The following is a 27,749-nucleotide window of genomic DNA, read 5'->3' on the forward strand; positions in this document are numbered from 1 at the left end:
ATAGCAGTGGTCCATCTCTTTGGGGTTAAAATTCAATTTAATTCTTCATTCTCCATTTATGGCGGGGTAGCGTTTGCTACATTGGTTTTCTGACACCAACGACTACCTTCTTCACTATGTTCGATCTCACAAGTTTCGTTTCCAGATTCTGATACATAACCAACCAATGATTTTAAAACGTGAACAACAAATTAAATAGGTCAATATTGACGTGTTTGACATTTAGACTAGTATTAAAATTCCTTGCTTCTGGAAAGTGTATGTATTTCTCTTGAGCTTGAAACTGAACTTGCATAGAAAGAATAGGGCTAGTCTCCTACGTACCATGACGATTTTTATATAAGTTGAAAAAAATTGTGAAAAAATCTCTATATATAGCACTTTGAGACAGGCTGGAAATTAGAGGAGATTTAATAATTTATCTATATAATTCAATACTATAATTCAGCTGGTGAACTAGGTGGGCTCATTACAAAAACAACTGAAAAAACACATAATTGCCAGCTGGGCTTTATAACCGGATGGATTGAATTATTAAAATTGAATTTTGAAATAAATTTGCTTCTTGCTGTCCCTTTTTCACCAGCATCTCTCATGGTCAGGTCTAATAATTATGAAAATAATTAAGTGGTTCTTGATGCTTAAGCAAAGCTTTTCTAATAATAAAGTTGGTAAAAATAAAACCATACTACTAATTTGTTAGTAGAGGGCCCACAAATCTTGATCATTTTAGATCATTGCATCACATTTCATTTGATTGAGATTATTAATTTGTCAAATTTGTGATTTCTAAAACACAAGCTGATGAATACAAGAAATAATTACAAACCATCAGTAAGAAAATTTCAGTAAGAATTCTTACTTAATCAGTTAATCTGGTGAAATAGTGCTAAGATACTCAAATCTTAAAAAAAATGCCCCCAAAACAATGTACATTGAGATCTGCTATCTAAACAAGTGAAGTTGGTGATGCAAATCCTCACCATCTCAGGGCTCTTTGGATTCATAAGAGGCCTGAGCCGCTGAAGCCGCAGCATCAGCTTGCTTCGTATACTTGCGGTGTCGCCTCTCTCGTGCATAGACCACCCAAAATATGAGAGAGAGCATCACTGCTACAGAGACCATCAACAAACCAATGTACACCCACCTGCTGTAGAGCCTCAAGTCCGGGCAGTGATCCTTGTGTATTGCCTCGAAAGTGTCTCGTACGAACGTGCAGTCCACTAGGTTGGTCAGGAACGGCCCGTAGTGGTACAGCCCGTAGCTCACATTCACAGCTCCACTCATTTGATCATACATACTAGGCGTTAGGCGCCCTACTGTTGTGCATTTGTTGTTCGCAACTTGGCATTCGTAATTCTTCCAAACCTGCATCCATATTCGACATTAGACGAGCCTCAGCTGAGTAAAGTTGGCTCAACCTTGTTGATCTTACCTGTGTTGCATTTGTGAAGCCAACTTCACCAGGAATGCATGTTTTATGGTCTGTCTTGTCGGGATTATACGGATTGCAGAGAAGAGGCACCAAAGGGCCGGATTGATTGTACGACAAAGGTCCAAAGATAGGAGGTAGATTGCGGTTGGATACATTAGCGATGACCCCATTCACGAGCTGAACCATTTGAAAGGTCACTTCTTTGCTTTGGGAGCGTGCTTCTTCAGCGGTAGCTGTGTCCACACAGGGGATGACTTTGTCTAACGCGGTGTGAGCCGTTGGGTTACCAACCCAATCACTCATGGCCACACAGGTATCTCCCATCACACTAACAGATAACAAATGTGGCTAGTTAGCATTTCAACAGGAAAGAAGGAAAGATTCTTCGTGTAGACGACACTTACTTGTGAAGGACAAGGAATACGCCACAGAAGATGAAAGCGAGTGCAACGAGGATCCAACCAACGATGACCAATCTACGAAGAATAGAATAGGATTTTGAAAATTTTGAAACTGAAGTTAACAGAAGGTTAATGTATGGAACATATCCTTGAGTTTCACTCACATGTAGACGAGAAACTGTAGGCCGAAAACGGATAACACTGCACCAGATCACAAATCAACTAATCATCAAACTTCATTTATTTGGAAAATCACCATTCCAAAAACTACAAATTGAAGGAATCAGAACGTACCAAAACCAAGAAATGCAAGGATAAGCATTACAGCAGCTACTATAATGAGAATCCACCCTCTGTAAGTCGTAAAACGGAACCAAGATAAGAGTAAGACAAGTGTTCAATATTGAGGAAAATACGAACGAGAAAGCAGTTAGCTCAAAATATACTCACACAGCATCCAAATAGTTAAATATGTCATCCTTATTATTCTTTGTTGCACTCTCAAGAGTGTCGGCAGCAGAGGTGACCAACGTGTTGACCTTGTCAATGTTGTTCTGCACGTCTTTAGGAAGAAAAACTTGATCTACTCCAATCGTCTTGGCAGAAGTGAGAGAACTTGAAAAGCTTTTCAGGTTGTCAACAGTGGAATCTGCTTGTCCAAGCACAAACACTAACGTATCTTTTGTACTGTCGTGGAACTTCCCTTGGCCGGTGTACAGAACAATAGAACCAACTCTGATGCACGAGAAGGCAATACGAATTAGATCAAGTCCGAGCAGAAATGGCATAAAGTTCAATGGGGAGCAGGCTTACACAGCCGCAATTGTGAACAATGTCAAGAGAATGAGTGAGAGAGCATAGGCAACACGCGAATAGCCATATCTGCGGCGTCTGCAGCAGCAGAAGTACATACACGACAGCAGCAAGAAGATCCCAAATAGCACAAACCAGGCTGAAGCAATAACGAAAAGGGTATAGCCAGTGTAAAGCACAGACTGCATCAAAATACAAAAAAAAAACAATTATTTCAAGCCATACAACTTATTCAATTTAATAGCTACAAAGTTCAAACCTTTAAGAAGCTAGTTAGATACTCGAACAAGTAAACATCATTTTTCACCAAGTTCAAGTATAAGGCATCACAAAAACAGACAATTGAACCAATTTTTATCTATCTCAGCATTTTCTAGACAACATATCTAAGACTGAGAAAGAATCTCTTTGAACAATTTCAACTTGATGTAATCTCCCATGAAGCAGCACTAAAAATTAATTTTCTCAAACAACTGAGCCCCAATTTTAGCTAGTCAACCCTAGTAATAATATGCATGACTATGAATCATACTAAATAACACTAAATTGATCAACAACAAAACCTAAGGCTCTGTTACAAAGACAGTAAGCAAAAGGAGACAAAAACAAAAGGGGTTTCTTAAATCTAGGTTTCAAAACAAAAACAAAGAAGCTCTTACACCAAAGTAATGTTCATTGCTGATATTCCAGCCTCCAGTGTAGTAGTTGAGGTCATCAAGCGGATCCTTCCTACGCGTTCTCTCCTCAGCAAGCACTAAAACTGTTTCGTTTCCCAAAACAGAGCGGCGTGGAACTACGCCGCCGACAGCCGAATCCGCCGCCGCTCCTGCAAGGCATATGAAAAGGGTTAGCAAAAGATGTGATTTTGGACATATCCCAGTTGATAAAACATACCAGGTGAAGAGAGGGATGTGAAGAGGAGGAGAGTTAAGGCTGTTAGAGCGAGGAAAGAAGTGGTTTTGGTGCTGAAGCTCGGCGTCATGGTGTTGGGGAGGAATGTGGGTTTGAAAGTGTGAGTGAGAGGCTAACGTAAATGGATAACTGTGTTCGAAGCTCTGTTCTAATTGGTGGAATTGGATTGAGGTTTTGGACTGGTTGGAATTGATTATAGAGAGAATCTCTGTAGTGTACGAGTGGCAAAAACGTGCAGATTAGAGAGAGAAACTTCCGTTTTATCCAAAACTTAGGATAAAAGATGAATATTTTATTATTATTTCAATTAGTCGTAAAAATACCTCATCTGTTTTAGTATTCTAATCGAATTCATTTACTAACGATAGGAGTAACTCATTGAAATCAATTACTCCAACTGTCCACCATGTGGAGTATTTCTCTTTCTAATGTAACAAAGCCTCATGCGATCATAGGAGTACTATTTAATACCGGGAGATCACCTCCCACGTGATACCCCATTTACTACCCCACCAATAAAATAGTGACATATGTTTACTCTTTAAAATATTAAAAAACAAGAAAAATCATATGTGGCATCTTCTTCACAAAACAGTGTATACTATTTTCGAACATTTCATCTTAATTTTCACTGAATTTTTAGTTGCTAGCCACCGGAATCCCCGATCACCTGGCCACCTCGGCCTCTCTGTCTCGTTGCCCTTACTTCTCCCCGCCGATAAGCTCCAACACCTCTTGGATCCCCTGCAAATTGCCACCGGTGATTCGATCTCCACCAAATAGCAGTCACTTTCCTCATTGCCGCCTGACTGGTTGCTCGGATAATTTTTTCGGCACCTCATCTCACAGATATCCCCATCCAGTCCGTCGTCAACATCAGGAAGCTCGCCCTCCTCGCCGCAACCAACTACGACTTCCTCCCCGACCTATCGGCTTCGCAATCCCTAAGTTTCGGTCTGCTCTCGGGAAATTGGACGCTCGGACTGCAGCTTGATGCCCCCCGCCGCTGGTGCACCGCCGGGTCGGTTGGAGATTTAGAGAGAGTTGTGGGGAAGATGGCAGCTAGATTGGTCCTTTGTATTTTTTAGGGCGTCAATTTGATGTTCAAAGGGGAGATAATAATTCAATGAAAATGAAGATGAAATGTCTAAAAATAGTATACACTGTTTTGTGAAGAAGATGCCACATAGGATTTTGCTTGTGTCTTAATATTTTAGAGAGTAAACACATCTCACTATTTTATTGGTGGGGTAGCAAATGGTTTAGGATGTGGGAGAGGTGATCCGCTCCGTTAATACTCCTTCCGACCCGCTTTATGAGTCCCAATTGAGTCGAACACATGTTTTAAGAAAGTGTTTGAGTGTGTAATAAATAAATGTTGTAGTGATTATTAGGACCCACTTTTAGCACATGTTTTAAGAAAGTGTTTGAGTATATAATAAATAGAGTGAACTTAAAAAACAGTCCATGGACTATGCGTTTATCTCGCCCTAAGTCCCTGGACTTTCAAAATATCCCCAGATAACCCTGGACTAAGCGTTTATCTCGAAAATGATCATTTTTCACTGTTTTGGGTCGAAAATACCCTCTTAGGGGTTTGGGCAATTCCTTCATTTCCATATTTTTACTTTTGAGTGTGGCAGTGTGTCACCTCATTATTTTATTTTGTACAGGTTGTGTCATAGATTTATCACTTTATAATTCTCTCTCTTGCCTCTCTTTTAAACACTTTCTCTCTTCTCTTTATAAGTAAAAAATGCCCAATACTCTGCTAAGTACTACATCTGATATTTCTTTAAATACCCGATATGATATTATTTTTTGTATTACATCGTATATTACTATCAGGGAGCCAATTTGATATTATTTTTTGTAGTTGATTTAGCCTTATACTACATCTGATATTATTTCAACATCTTTTTCATTTGAGTAACATTTCTAACGAGATCCATTTAAGTACCCAACCACTATATTTCTCCTTACTAGGTACCATCAGTTTTTTTCTCGATTTTGGACTTTCGAATGAATCATATATAGAATAATTGCAAATTACAAATTGGAAAACCAAGTTGAGTTTATCGACAATTCACCCAATTACAAATTGCTACTATTAGGATAAGGTTTTTGTTAAACACATCTGCAAAAATACCCATCTTACCCTTATCCAATAAGAACCCAAACTCCAATGAAGTAAAATCATATAAATAAGAAGTCTTTTCCATTAAAAAAATGACAAAATAAATAAATTTATTAACACTGAAAATTTAATTTAATTCTAAAATCAAATTATCCAATCGCTTCACATAACTAACTAAAGTTTTATGAATTTACACTTACTTTTTAATATTTTGCAATAATCTATTTTATTATTTTCCATCAAAATAAGATATATCCATAGCTACGAATCCATTAGTATTTTTAAAAAAATATGAATTACATTTATAATGATTAATTTAATACTACTAATATTAAATGCCTTATTTTTTCAGCCCACCAACTAAAAGTGGATCCCACATTAAACCTCTCTTCTTCTTCTCAACTCATCTTTTCACTTTCTGCAACTCATTTTTCGAATTTCTTATCGGAAATGTTCAAGGTGTTCCTCTCTCTCGGTTTCTCGTCAAACTTATATAGACACCAAACACTGCATCTGCTATCTTCTCCGCCCCGACACACCGTGGGGTCGAAGGCGATTTCAAAGATCGGAACTAATGGAGTTTCTTGGCCCGCGTTGGCCGGCGGTGGGGTCGGCCGACCCCCTCCGACCCCACCTAGATCCGTCATTGTGGCTCGTCGTTGGCATCCGCATCCGCCGCCGCTACCACGAATAATCAAGTAAAATTCACGCCAATCACAAATTTCCCCAAAACTCACAAACTGCAATGTATCTATCAAACCTACTCGCTCAAACCCACGATAATGGCTACAAATGAAACAAACAACGGAAACCCACCAAATGAAACAAATCAACTTCTCAACTTCGTCCTCTACTCCAACCCCACCTTCGCGCCGAATCTGCCCAACCAAGTCAAAATCCACATAATTCGGATAACACCACCAAAAATAAACCTTTTCTCGCAGCAATCCATTTGATACCTATTTTGCGTCGACTTTTGCAGAAGGAAGGGGATGAAGAAGGGAAGAGAGATGGACGAGAGAAAGTGTGAGAGAAGGAGAGTGTATTTAATAGAGGAGAGAAGTGTGAGAGAGAGAAATATAAAAAATCAGACAACCTGCACATATCAATAAATGTGCTGACAATCCGAAAAAGTCAAATTTTGGAAATGACGGAATTTCTCAAACCCCTAAAAGGGTATTTTCCACCCAAAACTGTGAAAATAGACCATTTTCGAGATAAACACTTAGTTCAGGGCTGTCTGGGGATATTCTGAAAGTCCGGGGATTGAGGGCGAGATAAACGCATAGTCCAGGGACTGTTTTTGAAGTTCACTCTAATAAATAAATGTTACAGTGGATATTGAGACCCACTTTTAACCCATTTTAAATTGAATTGTAAGCATTTTTTATTAGTTTACCCCAATCGGGACTCGTAAAGCGGGACAGAGGGAGTAATGGTTATTTAGACTTAATTTATATAAAAAGGATTTTCCAATGCATATAGTATTAGTTAGTATTTAAGAAAAACTCAACCGTTCAATTTAGGAGTATATGAGATTATTTATTTAGGCGATATTGGCCGGTTATACCAATTGGAGACGATTGATTTCCGTATGCAATTTTAATGGAGTAGTAGTATTATTTTTCATGATTGGGAAATAGATATAGCCTGACAAAGAGTTTGAACAACTATAAATAAATATGTACATGCATGATTATTTATCCCAATTCATCATACCAGGAGTATTAATCTTCCATTAGTAGAAATTGAGAAATTGAATTTTGCCAGGCTTCAAAAGGAAAGAGATTTTGTATTTGGATATAGAGTTTCAAGATGTTTATTAGAATATTGAAAAACCATCTGCATTATAATGAGTGATTTCATTACATAAATATATTTGAAGTTGTTACGTGTTGAAACAACTCCTGGCTGCTGCAGTTACCAATTTACTAATGGAAAATGGCTTTAATAGTATGCTTATTTATATATAGCCCAAGTGGCAAGTTGTATAATTTAATCAATTAGACCACTCGAAGTTAGTGAAACATCACTGTTAAACGTATGCTTGTCCATAAAAGTATAAGTTCGTATGGCGAATTTAACAATTTAAAAAAAAAATTGGATAAAACTTATCACCATTTGTTGAATCAGAAGCCCAAGTTGCATTAAAATTAACATATACTCCCCAATTTTAACTAACTAGTTTTACCACCCGTGCTATGCACAGGCCATAAAACTTTCAGAGAACTCTAAAATAAATGAACAAAAAAAAATTAGATGATAAAAATGGTATATAATTATGCTTGCTGACAAAGAATAAATGTCGAATAAAAAACATTATAAAAAAGGTTTACATGATGTCTAGAACTAAAGACTAAAGTTGTAAACTAACAGAAAAATGTATTAATAATGAGCATCCCTCAATACTTATGACTGTTTTACATTTGCTCAATGTACATATAATCATAAACTGCTATTTCAAAGAATACTATACATAAAAATAAAAATAAATTAATACTCCCTTTGTCCACAGAAAATAGTAATATTAGCTTTGTGGACGGCACAAGTTCTAATGAGAAATTGATAAGGTAAGAGAGATGAGGAGAATAAGTAGGTAAATTATGAAGATGGGAGAAAAAGTGAATATATAAAACCATAAACCATGTATGACTATATCTTACACCCAACAATTACATTAGTACGCACGAAAATAAAGTGCATATACAAAATGCACAAATACACACAAAGTGACAAATGATAAAAAACACTACACAAACATCTAAATTTAATAGACGTTTTATGAGAGATAGATAACAAAGACACTTCAATAAAAACACACTTGTAAGATGGGGAGGATCCTCTGCTGTTTTATACTATAACATAACGGGGGTTGCTATGGTTAAACGTAACCACTATCATATGAAAAGCAATAGGATGGTAGAATTTTAAACACGTAGTACTCTAATTCCATTTCTCTCATTGTTTTTTCCCTATTTCTTTCTTTAATTAAATATCCGGTGGGCCAATGCAACTTTTTTAAATGGAATAGTCTTACTACCAATAAACTTGTAGAGCTAATTAGAAATAAAAAAATGAAAACAAATTAGAGAAGGTAGTGCTTCTTATTGAATGGTTGTAGAGTTTGATCTTTAAAAGAATTTAGAATCATAATATAAAGTATCTAAATTGACCAAATGCACATAGTAATAGTTTTTATTATTTAAACTGAAAATATTGAATGGCTTGGTTGATAGTATGAGATAGTAGTAGTTTTTTTCAAACTTTTTGAAAAAAGTTTCCAATGTTGCAACGATGAGAATCGTGAGCAACATTGATAAGTTTAAGATTTTTTTTATCAAACTTTAATACTCCATCCGTCCCATAAAAATATATTTACTTTCCATTTTCGTTCGTCGCATAAAAATATGGTCATTTTCATTTATAGAAACTTATCCCAATTTATTACTCATATACACCAAGTTATTTATAACTTATACCACTATTAAAACATTACTTCAACTACTCTTCCCCTCCTCTCGTACTTTACAAATTTTATCTTAATTTCCATAGCATATTATATGCCTATATTTTTATTGAACGAAGAGAGTAATGTACATAAATATAATATTTTAAGAATCATAAAAGAGAAATAGAAATCAAAGTTATAAAGAACAAAATCTTATCTCATAAAAGAAATCAAAATCAAATAAATTGTAGCTTTTCATATTACCTTTAGTGTCCACAATCTGATCTCATTACGCAAATTATTTTGTCACAATCTCATCCTATGAATATCATCACCCAAACACTATCATTTTACTTAATTAAAATTTTAACATTTCTTGAATATATGTACAATGCAAGTTTAGAGAATTTGTTTTTCTTTCATCCAAAATAAAATTATAATGAAATTTTATGTAGTTATACTATCTTAATAATAACTTATAAAAAAACTAAATGTCTCAATAAAAAAATAATTAAATTGCAACAAATATTATAATAGTAAGTATCAAATGGATCGTTAACACTATAGGTTTTAATGACTTGGCATAACTTATAATGTATGGCCAAAGACTAAATACATAGTAATTACTTAAATATATAAAATAAAATAAACTCAATTAGAATTATGTATACTAAATTAGAACCTACTAATTTAAGACATAATCGAGCAAAACACCCAAATTGAAACCTTTAAGTATTAAATATATATTTAAATCTGAATATAATACCCAAGTAGTACATTATTACCCATAATAAAGCCCAAAAATTATGGAATACATAAATTAATAAACCCTCATCCTAAAAGTAGTGGCGTCCCTTCTCTCTTTCTCCTCTCTCACGCTCGACACCATTTTTGTAGCACCTCTTTTTAACTCGAAATAGTATAAAGCGCAATACTAAAAAATACAATTTCAACAATTACATGACCAGATTTCTCCGATGGAAAGTGAGTTGGGGAAAGAGATTGGAAGACATGAAAAATGAAGATAAAATATGGTATATTTATAGAGTGGAAACTATGAATAAAAACAAAAATTAAATAAAAAACTATCAAATTTTAGTCTTGGTGTCCGCAATACTTCCTTTGTCAGCGAAGAATTATTATTTTATTTCCTTTTCGCTTCGTCCATATATAATGATCTCATTTTACTCTTTCTGTCTGATATATGCTAACTTAAAACTTTTTTACAAATTTAAAATATTAGTACATTTTGTATGTATGGTGTAATTACCCCTCAGTATAGACTAAAACCTTTAATCATTCATGGACTCACTCTTGAAATTGCAAAGAAGAAATAGAACTCAAAGTCATAAACAAAATTATCTTATCTAGTAGTAGAATAAATTAAAATCAACTCAATTATAATTGTGTACTTTTAGTAATTTAAATATAAATATATTTATAAATTTTATATCTTGAATATAAATATATATTTATAAGTAATTTGAACATATTTGCTTAAACTAATATATTTACATATAAAATTGTATACAATTATACACAGCAACAATTAATGTTATGCAATATTGTTTTTTATAATGACATTAATTTAGTTTCACTTTATATCATTATTTATTGGTGTTTCATAATTACTATTTAGTCTAGCTACATTTAAATTCAATATAAATATAGGAGAATTTCAAAAATTTGAAAAGTAAAAAGAATAGAACTATGAGTAAATAAAAAATTAATTCAAAAAACATACATATTTTATAAAGTCCAATAAATTAAAATTTCAAATTAAAACTTAGCATAAATATAATAATAGAGTACAACACTCAAATTAAAACTCTATTCAATTAAGAAAGATTACTCTAAATTGCATAATTTTATACAATGAAATCAAAATTATACTCCAAAAAGCCCACTAAATATTACACTAAAGTCCAAACAATGTACGTTAATATTCCTCAAACCCTAAATGCAGCCAACGCCTCCATCTTTCTTCCTCTCTCTCTCTCTCTCTTTCTCCTCTCTAATCGGCGGCGAAATAATCTTTTCGGCCAGAGCACAGCTCCTTCTTCCTCGCAGGATCTCCTTCCACACAGCCTCGGCGGTTGTCCGTCTGTTCCGCCACCTCTCCCGCCACGGTCACCGCCTCACAAATATTCACAAATAGGAACTTACGCAAATATCAACAATCCAATAGTTCATAAGTTTTGAAAAAATATGTAAAAAAACACAAATATTCACAAATAGGAATTTACGCAAATATCAACAATACAATAGTTCATAAGTTTTGAAAAACTTCTTTATAAACAATGGTAACAGTAGAATCACCATTGCCTTCATCTTTACACACCAAAATCTTCAAACCTTCACGACTTGTGACTCTTGATATAGCAACATACAGCTGTCCATGATTGAAAACAGGTTTTCTCAAAAATAATCCAACATGAGAGAGTGATTGACCCTGATTCTTGTTAATGGTCATTGCATACGACACAACCAAATAGAAGGAAAATTAAACTCTTTATGAGGAATATTAAATATTTTAATTAAATAAATATAGCATGAAAATTAAATTATATATTTGTGTTGCCATTTAGTTTATAGATTAATTCAGAGAAGAAATTATTACAATGATGAATAAAATTTTAATTTTAACCCAAATAGAAGGTAAATTAAACTCTTTAGCACCATTCCAATTTTAAACTCTTTAGCACCATTCCAATTTTAACTCAAATAAAAGGCAAAATAAGAATACATAAACTTAATTACAAAGATGAATTTAAATTAAAAAATATTTATACAAAGTCCAATAAATTAATAGTTCAAAATTAAAACCTAATTTTTAAAACATAAATATAATGATATCATCCTCAATTTAATTCTCTTGGATTAAATATAAAATGAGATTTAATTAGTAAGGTCAAAACTAATTAGTTGTTGGTCCAAGTATTAAAATGCCCAACATAAATCAGAGGCCCAAAGGAAATTATTTAATGGCCCAAGTCAATTAAAATTCATGGTCCAAGGAATTAAATTTCATGGCCCCAAATTAATTAAAATTCATAGTCCAAAATTAAAGTTTTAATGGCCTAAATCAATTAACATTCAGTGGCCAAAAACAAACTCCCATCCGTCGCTGCTGCTTCCTCTCTCTCCCTCATATCTTCTCTCCATTCTTCCCCAAATCCCCAACCCTAGTCTCGCCATCTCTCCCGTCGCGGCGAATCCTTGCTCGCGTTCGGCCGGTGCCGCCGTCGTTATGCACCGGCAACGTTTCCCTCTCTCAATCTCTCTCCGATTTTTTCGTTTTTCCGCCGCCATTTGCCTCCGTCGTCTACGGCGAATCAACGCCAATCGTCCGTCGATCCCTCGCCTTCTCCGTCCTAGAACGGAAAAACCAGGGTCTGGCTTATTGAGGCAGCGGCGTTCCTCTTCATTTCGCGGCTGAGTCGCCGATGAGGCTGAGATGTCGCCTCGGTGGTCGCGACCTCGCCGCCTACGGTAGCCTCAGCGTCGCGTCGAGGCAGCAACCGCCTCCGTCGGCGCTGTCCCCTCTCCAGCGGCTGAACACGCCTTGCCTCGCCACCACGCCGCCACGCGCGCCTACGGCCCTGCACGTCGCTCCACCGCTTGCTTCGCCGGGTTCTTTCCATCCTGCTTCACCTTCCCTGCCGTCTTGTGTGCTCCGACCGATTTTATCTTGGGCAAGTAAAAAGGCAGAAAACATTGAGCCTTAGTGCTTTTTTTTTGCACAGATCTGTCAAAATAGAGCTTATTTGAATTGAAGTATTGTGATTTGTTTTGTATTGGTATATATAGAGATTTTGCTTCAAGATTGTCATGTACTCCATCCCCATGTCTATACTCTTAGACTGCAAAGCTGCAGCTATTGTATAAACTTCTTGGTGAAGCCATTTTTTTATTGGACCAATTTTTACTCAATAATATCTGTCTTTTGTTTGCCCAATAAATTGTTTTCCCGCTCAAAAATGTGCCACATTGGCATCCAAAAAACTCTCACTTTAGATATTGATAGATTTGAGTCATATTTCCTTTTCGAATGCTCCATATAAATTGAGCCATTTCCTTTTTATTGACAAAAAATTAAACATTCAATCCCTCTTATTTTATCCAATCACCTACTTTACTCATTTTTTTTATCTTTCCTACTTTCTATCTCTCCTACTTTTTAATACAATTTCTTAATTTTCGTGTTCAAAAGTTTTATCCCAACTTAATTCAGACTTGAGACTTGGGACTTGGGACGGAGGGAATACTAGTTTAAGTTGTTTGTTCTTTAAAGAACTCTTAAGTTTTTTGTTACTTAAATTCTCTCCATATCCTATTAAACGTAATTATACCCTCTAAAGTCCAAAAAATAATTCTTACAGTAGTGAATACATGAGTCAATTACTTAAGTAATGGAAAAAAGATAAATATAGTTCTCTTATTTTGTACTCTGTTCAAATATAAATAAAATCGAATTTTAGTTCATGTACTTCAAAGCCCAAAGTGCAGTTAAGCTAAAAGTTGCATTTTCTCTTAAATGCCCAATTGTATACATAAGCCTACTTAAACATTATCCACATTGATTAGGAGATTCTTATGGGTCAAATCTAGTCAAGATCCAGCTAGAAATGCAACTAAACACTAAAAAAAATTACAAACATGATTTGTGAATTTGATGAGCATCATTCATATGTATTCTTCAATATTAAGCTCTTTTAAGTAATGTTTGTAGAACGTGGATAGTTGAACTTTTCAAAATATTTACAAAGTTCTAATTAAAGTCAACTTCATGCTCCCAAAGATAAGTACGATAAAAACATGAAGTAAAAAAAATCAACTTAAATTGTAGTACTTCGTAAGTTACTCTTTTTATCATTAATTATTTTGGAATGAAAAGTATTAATTATAAGGTAGTGATTTAGAGATATAATGTCTCCCTTGTATTTTTTTGCCCTAACTATAGTTTATATTTTGCCTATTATGTCCTCAATTCCACCATATCCTATCATATACTCAATTCTACCATATATTTATGCACTGCGCAATTTGAGCTCCAATCCGACAACACCCCAACTCCATTTTGGGTAGCTAGCTGTTTAATTCTATTCTTAATAGATTTTGTATGATTTTGATTTTTTTTAATTTTTATATTTTTTAGATACCAATAGATAGTTTGCATTTTATTTTGTTATCTTAATTTCTAGTAATATTTTTAATGTTATGATATATATTATGAACATTCAAGTTGTCATTTGTATTTTATTTATTAGATATTAGAAATTTAGAATATGTTTTGGAAAGTAAATAATAAAAATCAAAATTATGAATTTGTTAAACGTAAAAGATTTAAATTTAATTAGTATTTCATATATCAAATTTTAATTTATTTATTAATCTAAGAACTCTAATATTTTATTCAAAAAATATTAAATATTAAATATTATATATATAGTTTTAAAATATTAAATAGATAAGATAAGGACATGTGATTATATTTTATAAAGGTTCAACTGTAATGTTATAAAATTTTAAAATTTATAACAATTAATTTTTTTTAAATAAAGAATTTTAATCAAAATTATAAAATCAATTATTATTTATAAATATAAAAAAATATTAAATCAGTGAGTTAAGAGCTTGTTATTACTTTTTATATTCCATAAATTAAGTCATCCTTATTTAAGTTCACAATTAATACTTCATTACGTGCACATAGCCGATTTTTTATGTAGGGGCAAAAAGGTATAAATGCAAAATATAAATTTAATTAAAAATAAAATTTAATATATAATTACTATTTTAACCTCATTATGGCATTGCCATTATGTCTAAAAATCATTTCTCTAATTATAATTTGATTGATTTATCCCTTACATGCGCTTTAATGAATGAGAGTGTATCTATTTTTATTAAATTTAACTGATCGGATTAAAGCACATGATCTCCAGTAATCTTAAGTTGATCCAAAAAATTATTTTAATAATACTCCAATAACGTGCTAGCATATAACACAATTAAACTTCAACAACCATAATCATGGCTTCATATTTACAGATAATGTTTGTGGTAGGGCCAACTCCTACAATAATTTGATTCCAAATTTGTCTTGTGTGTATAAAATTGGAGCCAAAAAACAAAGTTACCAAGAATATAAAATTCCCGCCATCTTGTCAACAATATAATACTAATGCATTAATATTATACTACAAAATTCACAAATACGAATCACCCCTCACACTTGGAAGAGGGTTGCCCCCGGTTTCAACGAGAATGGAACCGTAATAGAACCTTGATCGCTTTTAGAATCGAAAACCGACGAATATTTGACATTTTCCCCTAATTTGAGCAAAAGCCGCATCGAAATCACCAATTAATCGTTGATTCGCACTTAGAATGTGTTAGGATGGAAACCATACCGATAACTGATGTGCCGATTCCGGTTCTGGTTACGGTTTCAAAATTGAAAATGAAGATCTTATTATAAACCAAACCGACCATCAAGTTAAAATCCAACGATGCTAACATAGAAAAAAACAATAAAAAAGTAGTCACAATTACAGTACACAACTTGGCAAACTAGTAAAAAAATTGTAATTAATCATTCAGTGCCATCAGGCTCAAGCGCTTTGATGCGCAGAATCCGGTGGCAGCTATACACCTGGCAAAACGCCTGCAAACACATGAGCGCCACCATCACCACCGCCGCTAGAAACGTCAGTACCTTCCACGATCCGAACACATACTCCCTCATGAACTTGGTCAATTTCACCTTCCACCGATCGCTGAAGAATTTATTCACATCCGCGATCACACAATCCAGCGACTGCACTCTCGTCAACCTGATCGACTTGCTCATCCCGTTCCACAGATCCGCCACCTCCCTCTCGCTCTTCAGGTGGTTCACGATTATCCCCTTACGGCACAGCACCGCCGCGTCCGCCTCCGTGTCGACGATCCCGTTCATCAGCTCCGTGTACCGAGCCATCACCATCGGCCCCGACTTCACGCACGCCTCGTACGCCACCAGGTTCCTCAGCACTACCTCCGAATTCAGATCCAGCTTCACCACCGGAATCGTCAATGTTAGGGTTTTCGAATCGAAACTGAATCCCGAGATCCCCTTCTCCGTCGGCACGAAATTCACCCCTGCGTCGAGAAGCTGTGTGACGGAGGGGATCACGATCTCCTCCTGCCGCGGCGGCTTATCGTCATCATATCCGCCTTCACCGTCGTCCTTCTTATCCCCGTAGTCGGAGAACATGCTCTCAATCGGCTGCGTGAGCGTCTTCATAAGAGGGATCTTGGAAATCACCTTCCACGGCAATTTTACCGCCAATATCATCGGTTTTGACAAAATTACCCTTTTCACGAAATGCGCAGGCTTCCTCACGGAGGTGTATATCACGCGCCACACCACCACGCGCAGCTGCTTCACGTGCGTCGTCTCCACCATCTCCTCATCTCCGTCCTCCGCGCCCTTGCCGTCCTTCTCAGCCACGTCGATCTCGATCGACGCCAGCTTCTCCCGGTCCGTGCTCGGAACGACGTAATTGTAGAGAAACTCGAGCAAGTGAGCGCAATCGCTCACCACAACGCGTTGGCAGGACTCCGCCATCTGAAATGGGGAGAGATCCTTGCAGAAGGCGGCGAGCATCGTGTGAAGTCTCTCGTCCGCCATCTCCAGAGACGAGAATTGAAGCTCCAGAAGCTTCCTCATCACAAACAGCGGGATCTGATTCTCGAGCATCACGATGTCTCTGAGAATCGCGTTGTGAGCGGTTTTTCTCCGCTCCAAATTGATGAGATAATCCATTCTCGACGGATTTCTGGTGATCAGCTTCCCCTCCTTCACGGCGCAGACCTGCATAAACTCGAACAGGAAGGAGACGTCGACCGCCATCATCCAAGCTAGGGTTTCCACCCTGATTCCGAGGGGGCGGTGGTAGCTGGCCTTGATTCGGAGCTCCATCTTCATGAGATGATCGGCGAGGTGCCTCAGCTTCACGTTGTCTAGTTCCTCTTGGTTCCTTTTAATGAAAAAAATAATGAAATTAGTATATAAGTATTAGAGCGAGTCGCTGACTGTGAGCTAAAATTTTAATTGGCGAATTCTGGTACCTTTTGGCAGCGGCGACTTTGTAGCGCTCCATGTCGTAGAGTTCGGCACGGAGATGGTGGTACGGCCCGATCGCCACTTGTTGCGGGATGTATGAATCCGGATCGGTCGCCATCAGGATTTTAGGGACGGCGAAGATAGTCACCGGGATCTTGCTATCCTCGTCGAGATCGTTGTCGATGGATTGCTGGATGCGCTTCACCCATAGGGATTCGTCGAAGTGCGGCCTTTGCTGCATTGACAATATTGTATCAAGAAATGGAAATAATTAGGGTTTTTGAATGAACAATTTGTGAATTAAGAGTAGTGGGTTTAAATAGGAGTGCCTGCTTATTTGTAATGAGTTTTGCATGGTGAATTATTGGAATTGAATATCGGATAATTGAATGTGAATGTATAATTAAAAGTTGTAATGTGGCGATCTAAGTCAATAATTGAGGTTCTTGAATGGTTTGTATATTAATTTTAATGTTAAGAACAACGCATTCACAGGGGAGATTCGAGTGGCTAGATAAAATGTGAAGAGAAAAGTCCAATATGAAATATTAATTAAAAATTAACCATGTGTTCTTGCATGTGTGATTATTGATTAATTATGGATGATGTGACAATGAAACTCCGATGCTTCGTTGTTGATGCGTATCAGTTTAGATCAAATAATTCATTTAATTGTTATATTAATCTACACACAAGTAGGCTTTGCTTCACTTTCATATGACATGGACTGAGGTTAACTTAAGTCTATTTTATTTTTATAATTTCAAATGCTACATAAATGTTATTACATGATTTCAGATTCTATCTATAATTCAATAGGATATTAGTGAATCAATCAATAAATAAATCTTTTCCTATACATTAGAGGGATCAAATAAGTCACTTTCTTATAAATATTCTTTTATCACTATATCGTACGTGTAAAATGTAGTAGTACTCCGTATATTAGTAGAATAGACCAAAATAAAACCTAGTTATTGTTGAAAAGTGTGAACGTTTGTACTTTTGTATTGAGCATAAATATAAAAGTTTCGTAACAGAAATTAATTGCGTTGGAATAAAAAATTCGCCCCCTTCGATTATAAACTCAAGTTTGTATTTATCCAAAAGGAAGTTGCATTCGGAGTAGCTAAAACTATTCTCAATCTCTACGATAAAATATTCTTATTTGAACCCTTTAGAAGCGTAGAACAAATTTCAGGAAAACAAGCCTCACGAATAGTAGGTACACAAAAGTCAAGAAACAAGCATTGTGAACAGTGGTCCTAAGAAAAGTCACGTTAATAAGTTACTTTTAGAACTCATTTTTAATATTTATACTCTAAAATAGTACCATTGCGGATGAAATTATAGTGGATCAAATATGAATTCAAACCGATTATATCAAGCTATCCCTTCTAGGGTTAAAAGTTAAGAGCATCCACTACGCGGCGCGCCAGCGTCCTGCGACGCGTTGCAGTGCGCCGACCCGTCCCGCGTCCCGTGTCTCCGAGACAAGCGACGGACCGTCTCGCCACGCGCCTCGGCGACGTGGCGCGACCCGGCGTCGTGCGTGACGCCCACTCGCCGGCCAGCGAGTGGGCGCCGTCACGTGCTGACGCAATAAATATTTTTTTAAAAAAAATAAAAATAAAAGGAAAAAAAAATTCTAAGGGTAATAATACCGTTTTTTGTTTATATTTTTTAATTAATTTTTTTACTCTATAAATACTCCTAAATCATCATCATTTCACACCCAACTACTCATCTATTCTTCCTAAATCATCTCAATTTCCTCTCCAATTTTCATCTAACAACTCTTCTCCAAGATGTCCGGCGACGGCAACTACGTCGGTTCCGGCTCCGGCGGGTGGGATCTCAACGCGTTCGGCGATTGGGAGACCATGATCAACACACTGGGAGGTTCCAGTTCGTCGACGTCGGGGACCCAGGGTTCGGCGACGCCGGAGGGGTACCAACCACCCAATTTTGACGTTGATGCTTATGCCCGTCCCTCCGCCCCGCGGTATTCGCAGGAATTATCCCAGATTCAGGAGAATTTTCCCGTTCATCCCACGCCAGGAGTAGGCCGAGGTGGTGGAGGTGGCCGAGGCGGTGGAGGAGGAGGAAGGGGAAGAGGAAGAGGAACTAGGCCGGCATCCGTACAGCAAACTCGAAACGCTGGCGGTGTACAACGCCTGGGTTACCGTCTCGTACGATCCCATCGTCGGGAATCAACAACCCCAGAAGTGTTTCTGGGAAAAGGTCTGCGGGCTCTACCACCAGATGAAGCCGAAAGGCTCCCGCAAGCGCACATTTAAAATGCTTCGCTCTCATTTTGATCGAATCGACAGACAGGTCAAAAAATTCTGCGGCATCTACTCGACCGAAGCGGCGCACTACCAAAGCGGCGCTTTGGGAGCCGACATTCTGAGGGCGGCTTTGCGCGCCTACAACCAGGACACCGACAAACAATTCAAATTTGTTGATGTTTGGCAGGCTATCAAGGACGAGGAACGGTGGGCCGGCGGTGCCCGCTCCAACTCGGGCTCAACCTCGAAGCGCACGAAGCACACAGCGAGTGGCCAATACTTGTCTGGTGACACCTGTGAGGGCAGCGACGCACTAGAGGCTGCCTCGCAGAAGTTTGCGGGTACGGCCGGCGATGCCGGGGGATCCAGCCGTGGGCGCCGTCGGCCGCAAGGGACAAAAGCGGCTAGAGCGAGGAAGGGCCGAGGCGAATCAAGCCAGGCGAGCTCAGGATCGGGCTCGTGGGGAGGCTCGGACACACTTATGGCGGTGTACATGACCGCCACAATGGCGGACGTTTCCCGCTACTTGCCCTCCCAATACGCGGCCTGGTGGAACGGAATTGTGCATATGGCAGCACAACTTGGCCTTCCGACTCCCCCTCCACCTCGACCGTCTTCAGGGGATGATTCGCCGGCGGAGTATTTTTTTTATTTTCTTTAAATTTGTATTTTAAATTATGCAACCGTTTAATTTTTTAGGATTTTAATTGTGTGTTTTTTTTTAATTTTAAGTTGTACTTTTTTTTATGTTGTGTGTTTTTTAATGAAGTGTGTTTGTTTTAATTGAATTGGGTTGGAAATAAAAATAAAAAATGAACTTGAATGAATAGTAATTTAAGGGATGGTTTAAGGGACGGTTAAGGGACGGAGCGTTGCAGGTTCCGTCCCTTAGTTAAGGGATGGAGTAAAAAAGTACAGTGGGGACCTCAAATAGTAGTTTAAGGGACGGTGAAGGGACAGCGTAGTGGGCTCTAAAACTACTACATGCTCTAAAACTGTTACACTATTAATACGGTTATTTTGATATTTTTATGCTGTAAATACATATAAAAAAGATCGTAAAAATAAGAGTAGTTATTTCTCCTTAAAATTTAATTTAAGTGTTAGCTCCAGTTGAATAACAATTTAACTCCCGATATATTTATATACTACGGTGGCGTTCGGTAGGAAAGATAAAATAATAATGAGATTCAATATAGGATAAAATAAGATGGGCCTTGTCTTGGACTAAATTAGTATTACTAAATTTTATATTGATGTTTGGTTGACAATATTAATAACAAGACTAATATTCCCACACCAACGCCCACAACGGCCCAACCAACCCATCTCCACCTCATTCCCAATTTTTGTTCATGAACTCATCATATTAATTCTTCGAATCTGCTCCTCCAAATTTTGTATTCATGAACAAAATTCTCCCCAAATTGATCACTAATCTAAATTTAACAAAAAAGCGATATCATAACAATTACCATATCCAAAAAACCTGCATCAATCAATCTCTCCAACAAAATTGCAGAAAATCAACTAACTTCGGTAAATCATGAAGAGAGATGGAGAGGGTGAAAGTCACGAGGGGTGGAAGTGGAGGCTGTGGAGCAAAGGATGGGAGGGGAAGTGAGACAGAGAAGAGAGAGGCGTGAGATAGAAATAATCGCAGGGTATGTGGTGCGATTAAATAATCGGACCTGAACACTACAATGTGAGATTATCTATGTCAGCCGCGACGGGCTTGAAGCAGGCCTTACGGGCCGAGATTATCTATGTCTCGGCAACCGAACAGTAGATTGAGGCATCATGAGATAGAATCTTGGGCTAATCGGGCAAACCGAACGGCTCCTACTAGTATAAAATTAGGAGTAAACCAATCACAATTCATAGGATGCAGAACTGCGTAAACACAAGTGCACAACTTCCTCATTGGCTAGAGAATCCAATCTTTTCGTTTCGTATCAATAAAAATATGTTATTGATTGCGATTATATACAAGAGCATCCACAACGGAGAGCATGTGCTCGTCCGTCCGTGCCAGCGGCGTGGAGGAGTTGTCCGCCGTTGCGCTCTTACCGCTGGCACGGCGCTGCTCGATTCATCGAGCACGTCCGTGCCAGCGAGCAGGCGACGTGACAGCATGTGATTGGCCAACGGCATATCCGTTGGAAAATCATTTTTTGTATTTTATTTAAAAATCGAAAATAATACCAAAAAAAAAATATTTTCGCAATCCCAAAAAAATGGCCGTTTTTTGCCCTTTTTCTGTATTTTTTTGATTTTTTTTATTTTTCCTCCAAAATTATCTATAAATACACACATTCATCATCCATTTTTCACATCAAATCATCTCTCATTAATCTCTCATTCATATTTTTCATACAACTTGATATCTACACCTTCATCTCTCACTCAAAACCTCAATAGGATTTCACCCATCTCATTGCAGAAGCGGAGCGCGAAAAATAAGAATACTACGAACAACATTGTGCCGCTTATGAAGCATATGTCGCAGCGAATACCCCCACCCATCCTCCTCAACCAACTAGATCAACTCGCCGCTACATCCATCGTGACCGGGAGGGAGCCCACGAAAGGCTCGTTGCCGACTATTTTGCCGACCCGCCGCGGTTTCCTGAAGATTACTTTAGGCGCCGTTTTCGCATGTCAAAGCTCTTGTTTATGCGTATTGTCAACACATTGTCCGCCCGTGTTGAATTCTTCCAAACAGGTCCAGATGCAGCCTGTCGGCAAAGTCTCTCGGCGTTGCAGAAGTGTATGTGTGCCATCCGATAACTCGCCACTGGGTAAACGGCCGACCTCTTCGACGAGTATTTAAATGTCTATGAGTCCACTGGAATCCTTTGTCTTAAAATTTTTTGCGAGGACGTTCGTACAGCTTTCGGTGATGAATTCCTTCGGGCACCCACCACCGATGATTGCCAACGGTTGCTTCGTCTTCACGAAACAGTCCATGGCTTTCCCGGTATGCTTGGCAGCATTGACTGCATGCATTGGAGGTACTAGAATTGTCCGACTGCTTGGAGAGGGCAACACTTAAGCGGCCACAAAGGCGGCGGCCCAACACTTATCCTTGAAGCGGTCGCCGACTACCGCCTATGGATTTGACATGCATATTTCGGTGTTGCCGGATCCAACAACGACTTGAACGTGCTCTATTCTTCACCCCTCTTCAATGATGTGTTGAATGGTGTAGCACCAGCGATCGACTTCACCGTCAACGGAAATGTGTACCACATGTGTTACTATCTCACCGATGATATCTACCCAAGGTGGTCGACTTTCGTGAAGACGCTCAGCAACCCGAAGATCCGAGATGGGTTCTTTTTATGCAGCGTCAAGAGTCCTCGCGGAAAGACGTCGAAAGAGCCTTTGGGGTCCTTCAAGCCCGATTCAACATTGTGAAGGCCCCGTCTCAGCTGTGGTACGTGAAAAATATCGCCGATATCATGTACACGTGTATTATCTTACACAACATGATTATAGCCGACGAATGACCGAGGGCGGCTAGCTTTTACGACGAGGATGAAGCCGGAAGCTCAAGCGCGAGGTCTCCCCCACGCCGAGGTGTGCATACGACGGTGGGTGAGGGGATCGAAATAAGGCACACAATGCGCGATAGTGGTTTTTATTTTAGGAGTTGAATTATGTATTTTTTATTGATTAGGAGTTTATTTATGTAATTTTTAATTTTTAGGATTTTAATATGTAATTTTTATTTTTTAGGATTTTAATTATGTAATTTTTAATTTTTAATGTATTTTGTTATATTATTCTGGGTATTTTTAATGTATTTTAATTTTGTGGAAATGTTTTTATTTAAATTGAATAATGGAATGGTGTGACCCTTGTGCTCGTCCTTGCGGAAGAGTATGGATGTGAGTGTTGTGCTCTTGCCTAAGAGCAGACAGAAAAAGTGAGGTCGGGCCCACATCGGTGCTCGTTGGCAAGAGCACGATTGTGGATGCTCTAAAGCTCCTTATATATGGGGTTGCGTCAGCATAGTGTGACAAGACTTAAGAAAATAAAATTGAGGATAAATTGGTCCTTTAAAAAAAATTCGCTCATTTTCTATTTCAAAGATTCCCAATCACGATTAATAAAATTGGATATATATCGAGTCTCTAGCATTATACTCGTATACTCTTTCCACCCACCAAGAAAAATAAGTTGATGATAGATAGAAAAATGTTGTTGGAGCATTGTTAAGAAAATATGACTCATTTCATCAGAGAGAACATATCATAATTAGATGAAACTAATTATGGTGAATATATAAAATAAAAAGACTATTTCTAGTAGCTAATGAGTTCTTATTACTCATATATATGTAAAACAAACACCACACCACACCACACCACACCACTTGAGTATATAAAAGTGCAGCCAAAACAAATTTGAGGTGCTATTATCTGGCATTCAAAATACTTGACTGTCAAATAGATTTCGTATCACAGCTCAACAATTTTTTAGGTGGTGTATATATAAGGATATAGCTGTCTGTGTTAACTGTTAACCACATCTCTCCTCTCTTATTCTTCAATTTATTTATTTCAATGTTTAAGCAATCTCATATTCTACTAAAAAATCTACTTATTTAAGTTCAGAATCTTTGGGTCCTTTTGGGACACGATCTGAATCGTTCATATTTTTACCATCAATGATCAACATTAGAAATATTTGATGCAAATCAAAGTTTAAGATACCCCACACTCCATAACATACATAAATACACAATGAATTGAGGGACTACCAAATGCTTCTTTTGTCGTCTTTATAATTAATTTACTAGTATTTTCTTATGATTTATTATGATAAGATAGACTACCAATTAAAAAAAGAAACATTATCTCACCCAAATTATTAAACCCAAACATCACATGCTTTTGTGGTGATTAAATAATAGGCATGCAAAACATTTCTAAGCTACATAGCCTACACTGTTGCGCACTGTGATCTTCACTTTTCCAAACGCAATCCAATATTTAATTATATGGAGTACTGTATAAGACAAGTTTGAAATTACAAATATCCATTACTCCCTCCGTCCCACATAATTTGAGACACTTTAACCGGGCACGGGTTTTAAAAAATGTAATGAAAGGTGAGTTGAAAAAGTTAGTGGAATGTGGGTCCCACTTTTATATATTAGTTTTATAATTAAATGTGAGTAGGAATGAGTTAGTGGAATGTGGGGTCCACTACCAAAAATGGTAAAAGTGAAATGAGTCAAATTATGTGGGACGACCCAAAATGGAAAACTGGGTCAAATTATGTGGGACGGATGGAGTATTATTCAGTTTAATGATGTGTAAGAGATATACTTACGGTTGTTAACTTTCCTTATTAATATAGTAAGTGGTTTATTTGCAAGCTTGAAATATCCATTAGTAACATTTAGCTAGCTGTTATTTTACCTAGTTAGACCCATCGTTGAAATTAACTTACTTTTCAACGACAACCCAATTAATTGCATCCACACACATGTTGGATTGATATGTCCAATTCTGTAAAAGATAAATTTAAATTAAATATTTAAGTTACAATTATTTATTTTATCTGTTTCATATTGTCATTTTGAGATGTTAACTTTTAAATGTAAGGTTTTGATTTTATTACTATTCATTACTCCATTTTATTCAACTAACTTAAGGATCATCACCCACCCCCATTTACATATCTTAAAATTCGCATTGAATCAAAAGAGACATTTAATATTTGACAAAGAAAGTACATTTCAAAAGTATTCGGATCTAGACAAGGAGGATATATTTACACCTTTAAAAGAAAACCTTTTATCATATGGCAAACCAAAAAAGCAGAATATTTACAACCAGGTTGTGGTGTTCCCTCAATAAACAAGCGTAACAAATAATGTAAAGTTACATCCACTCACAATAACCACACATAAACACCCCAACAAAAAAGTTACTCTAAAACCCTACCATATTTTCTACTTATTGACATTGGGATCAAGTGGCTCAAGAGCTTCAATCGGTATAATCCGACTGCATGAATAAACCTGGCAAAACGCCTGCATAAACATCAGAAACAACATCGCTATCGCAGCCAAAAACGTCAGAATCTTCCACGACCCAAACACATAATCCTTCATAAACTTCCCTATTCTAACCCTCCACCTCTCGCTGTAAAACTTATTCACATCCGCTATCACCTTATCCAGCGACGGCACTTTCGTCAATCTCACCGACTTGCTCATCCCATTCCACAGCTCCGCCACCTCCTTCTCGCTCTTCAGATGGTTCACAATAATCCCCTTCCCGCATAAAAACTTCGCGTCTACGTCCGTGTCGACGATCCCGTTCATCAGCTCTACGTACCGCGCCAGGACCAGCGGTCCTGGCGCGCTACACGCCTCGTACGCCACCAGATTCCTCAGCACGACCTCCGAGTTCACATCCAGGTTTATCACTGGGACGTGGAAGGTCAGGGTTTTGCTGTCGAATCTGATGCCGGAGATTCCTTCGTTCGCTGTAACGAACTGGACTCCGGCCTCGGCCAGCTGCGTCACGGAGGGGATCTCGATCTCTTCGAGGAGCGGAGGCTTCTGGCTGGCTCCGGCCTCTTCGTCTCCTTCCCCGTCTTCCTTCTTCCCCTTGTGGAACGTCTGGAACGCGTTTTCAATCGGCTCTTTCAGCATTTTCACTATGGGGATTTTGGTTAGAATCGTCCACGGCAGTTTCACGACTAGTTTCAAGGGTTTTGATAAGATCACGCGCTTCATCAGCTCCATCGGCCCTCGTTTTAGCTTCGACAGCATCCTCCACACTAGATTTGTCAGATTCCGGAGGTGGCTCGGCTCCGCGAACGTCGCCTCCTCCTCCGTCGTCTTCCCTTCCTCCTTGTTTCCGCCGCCTTGGAATTCGATTTCGTGAGTGTGAAACGACGTAGTAGTATCGGTTTTGGGGACGATGAAGTGGTACAAAAAGTCGAGTAAATGCGCGTGCTCTCTAACCGGCGCTGTCTCCGACTTTTCGGCAGCCTTGAACGGCGACAGGTCGGTGCTGAGAGACGTCATGATCGCGAGCAGCTTGAAATCGGCGGTCTCTTTGGAAGAGAACTGGAGGTCGAAGAGCATTCGCATGACGAAGAACGGGATCTGATTCTCGAGCATGAGGAGATCTCGGAGGATGGAGTTGTGGGCGGTTTTGTTGCCGGATACGTCGATGAGGTGGCAGAGGCCGGAGGGGATCTTGCCGAGGATCTTCCCCTGCTTGATGCCGCAGACGCGGATGAACTCGAAGACGAAGCAGACGTCGACGGCCATCATCCAGGCGAGGGCCTCGGGGCCGTAGTTGAGAGGGCGGTGGTAGCAGGCGCGGATACGGTGGTCGTGTTTTATGAGGCGGTCGGCGAGGGTTTGGAGCTTCACGTTTTGGAGCTCTCGCTGGATCCGCTTGGCCGCGGCCACCTTGTAACGCTCCATGTCGTAGAGCTCCAGGCGGAGGTGGTGGTACGGCCCGATCGCCACCTGCCACACAAATTTGTTTCAATTTATAAAATTCGATTAATGTTATATGAAATTAATTTGAACGCCACCTGCTGCGGGATGTATGAGTTTGGATCACACATCAATAGGGGCTTTGGGACTCCTAAGATTGTGACTGGGATTTCGATTTCTTCTTCGAGCTCTTCGTCTAGGGTTTTTCGGATTTTGGCGACCCATAGAGTTTCGTCGAATTTGGAGCCGGGGTTTGTTAGGATGCTTTGTTGGAAGAAGGACATGGTTGTTCAGGCTTGGTTTGGTGTGTGTGTGTGAATTGGAGTGTGGAGTTTATGGTTGAGTTGTACTCCCTCAGTCCCTGAAAATTTGTCACCTATTTCCTTTTTCGTCCATCCCTAAAAATTTGTCACCTTTCACTTTTATTATAAAACTACATTCCACTAATGGACCCTACATTCCACTAACTCATTCACACTCACATTTTATTATAAAACTAATATATAAAAGTAGAACCCACATGCCACCAACTTTTTCAACCCACTTTCTATTATATTTCTTAAAATCCGTGTCGGGTCAAATGGTGAAGAATTTTGGGGACGGAGGGAGTAGTATTTAGAGGGTGAGTAAATATGTAAAAAAGGACGTAAATGAGTTTGGTTATAGTGGAAAGTTCGTTGTGACTCACTCTATGTGTTTCACGTTTCCAAAAATGAAACCAT

General features: G+C 38.1%; 3 protein-coding genes across 3 annotated transcripts; all 3 read right to left on the reverse strand.

Moving 5' to 3' along the window:
- Positions 1-835: 835 nt before the first annotated feature.
- Positions 836-3,795, reverse strand: LOC121801250. Its single transcript, XM_042200699.1, has 9 exons — positions 3,544-3,795; positions 3,309-3,475; positions 2,650-2,831; positions 2,287-2,571; positions 2,131-2,189; positions 2,001-2,037; positions 1,840-1,911; positions 1,436-1,763; positions 836-1,368 (listed from the first exon to the last, which is right to left on the reverse strand). The coding sequence occupies exons 1-9, from the start codon at positions 3,629-3,631 to the stop codon at positions 988-990; spliced, it is 1,599 nt and encodes a 532-aa protein (XP_042056633.1). The 5' UTR covers positions 3,632-3,795; the 3' UTR covers positions 836-987.
- An 11,811-nt stretch (positions 3,796-15,606) lies between these two features.
- Positions 15,607-17,734, reverse strand: LOC121798062 (putative UPF0481 protein At3g02645). The gene is made up of 2 exons (XM_042196888.1): positions 17,265-17,734; positions 15,607-17,173 (listed from the first exon to the last, which is right to left on the reverse strand). Exons 1-2 carry the CDS (start codon positions 17,498-17,500, stop codon positions 15,745-15,747), a joined length of 1,665 nt encoding a protein of 554 aa, XP_042052822.1. The 5' UTR covers positions 17,501-17,734; the 3' UTR covers positions 15,607-15,744.
- Positions 17,735-25,336: 7,602 nt separating this feature from the next.
- LOC121801299 (putative UPF0481 protein At3g02645) lies at positions 25,337-27,439 on the reverse strand. The gene is made up of 2 exons (XM_042200765.1): positions 27,126-27,439; positions 25,337-27,057 (listed from the first exon to the last, which is right to left on the reverse strand). The coding sequence occupies exons 1-2, from the start codon at positions 27,309-27,311 to the stop codon at positions 25,519-25,521; spliced, it is 1,725 nt and encodes a 574-aa protein (XP_042056699.1). The 5' UTR covers positions 27,312-27,439; the 3' UTR covers positions 25,337-25,518.
- Positions 27,440-27,749: the final 310 nt, after the last annotated feature.

Source organism: Salvia splendens, chromosome 4 (assembly GCF_004379255.2).
Source record: "Salvia splendens isolate huo1 chromosome 4, SspV2, whole genome shotgun sequence".
Taxonomy (NCBI): domain Eukaryota; kingdom Viridiplantae; phylum Streptophyta; class Magnoliopsida; order Lamiales; family Lamiaceae; genus Salvia; species Salvia splendens.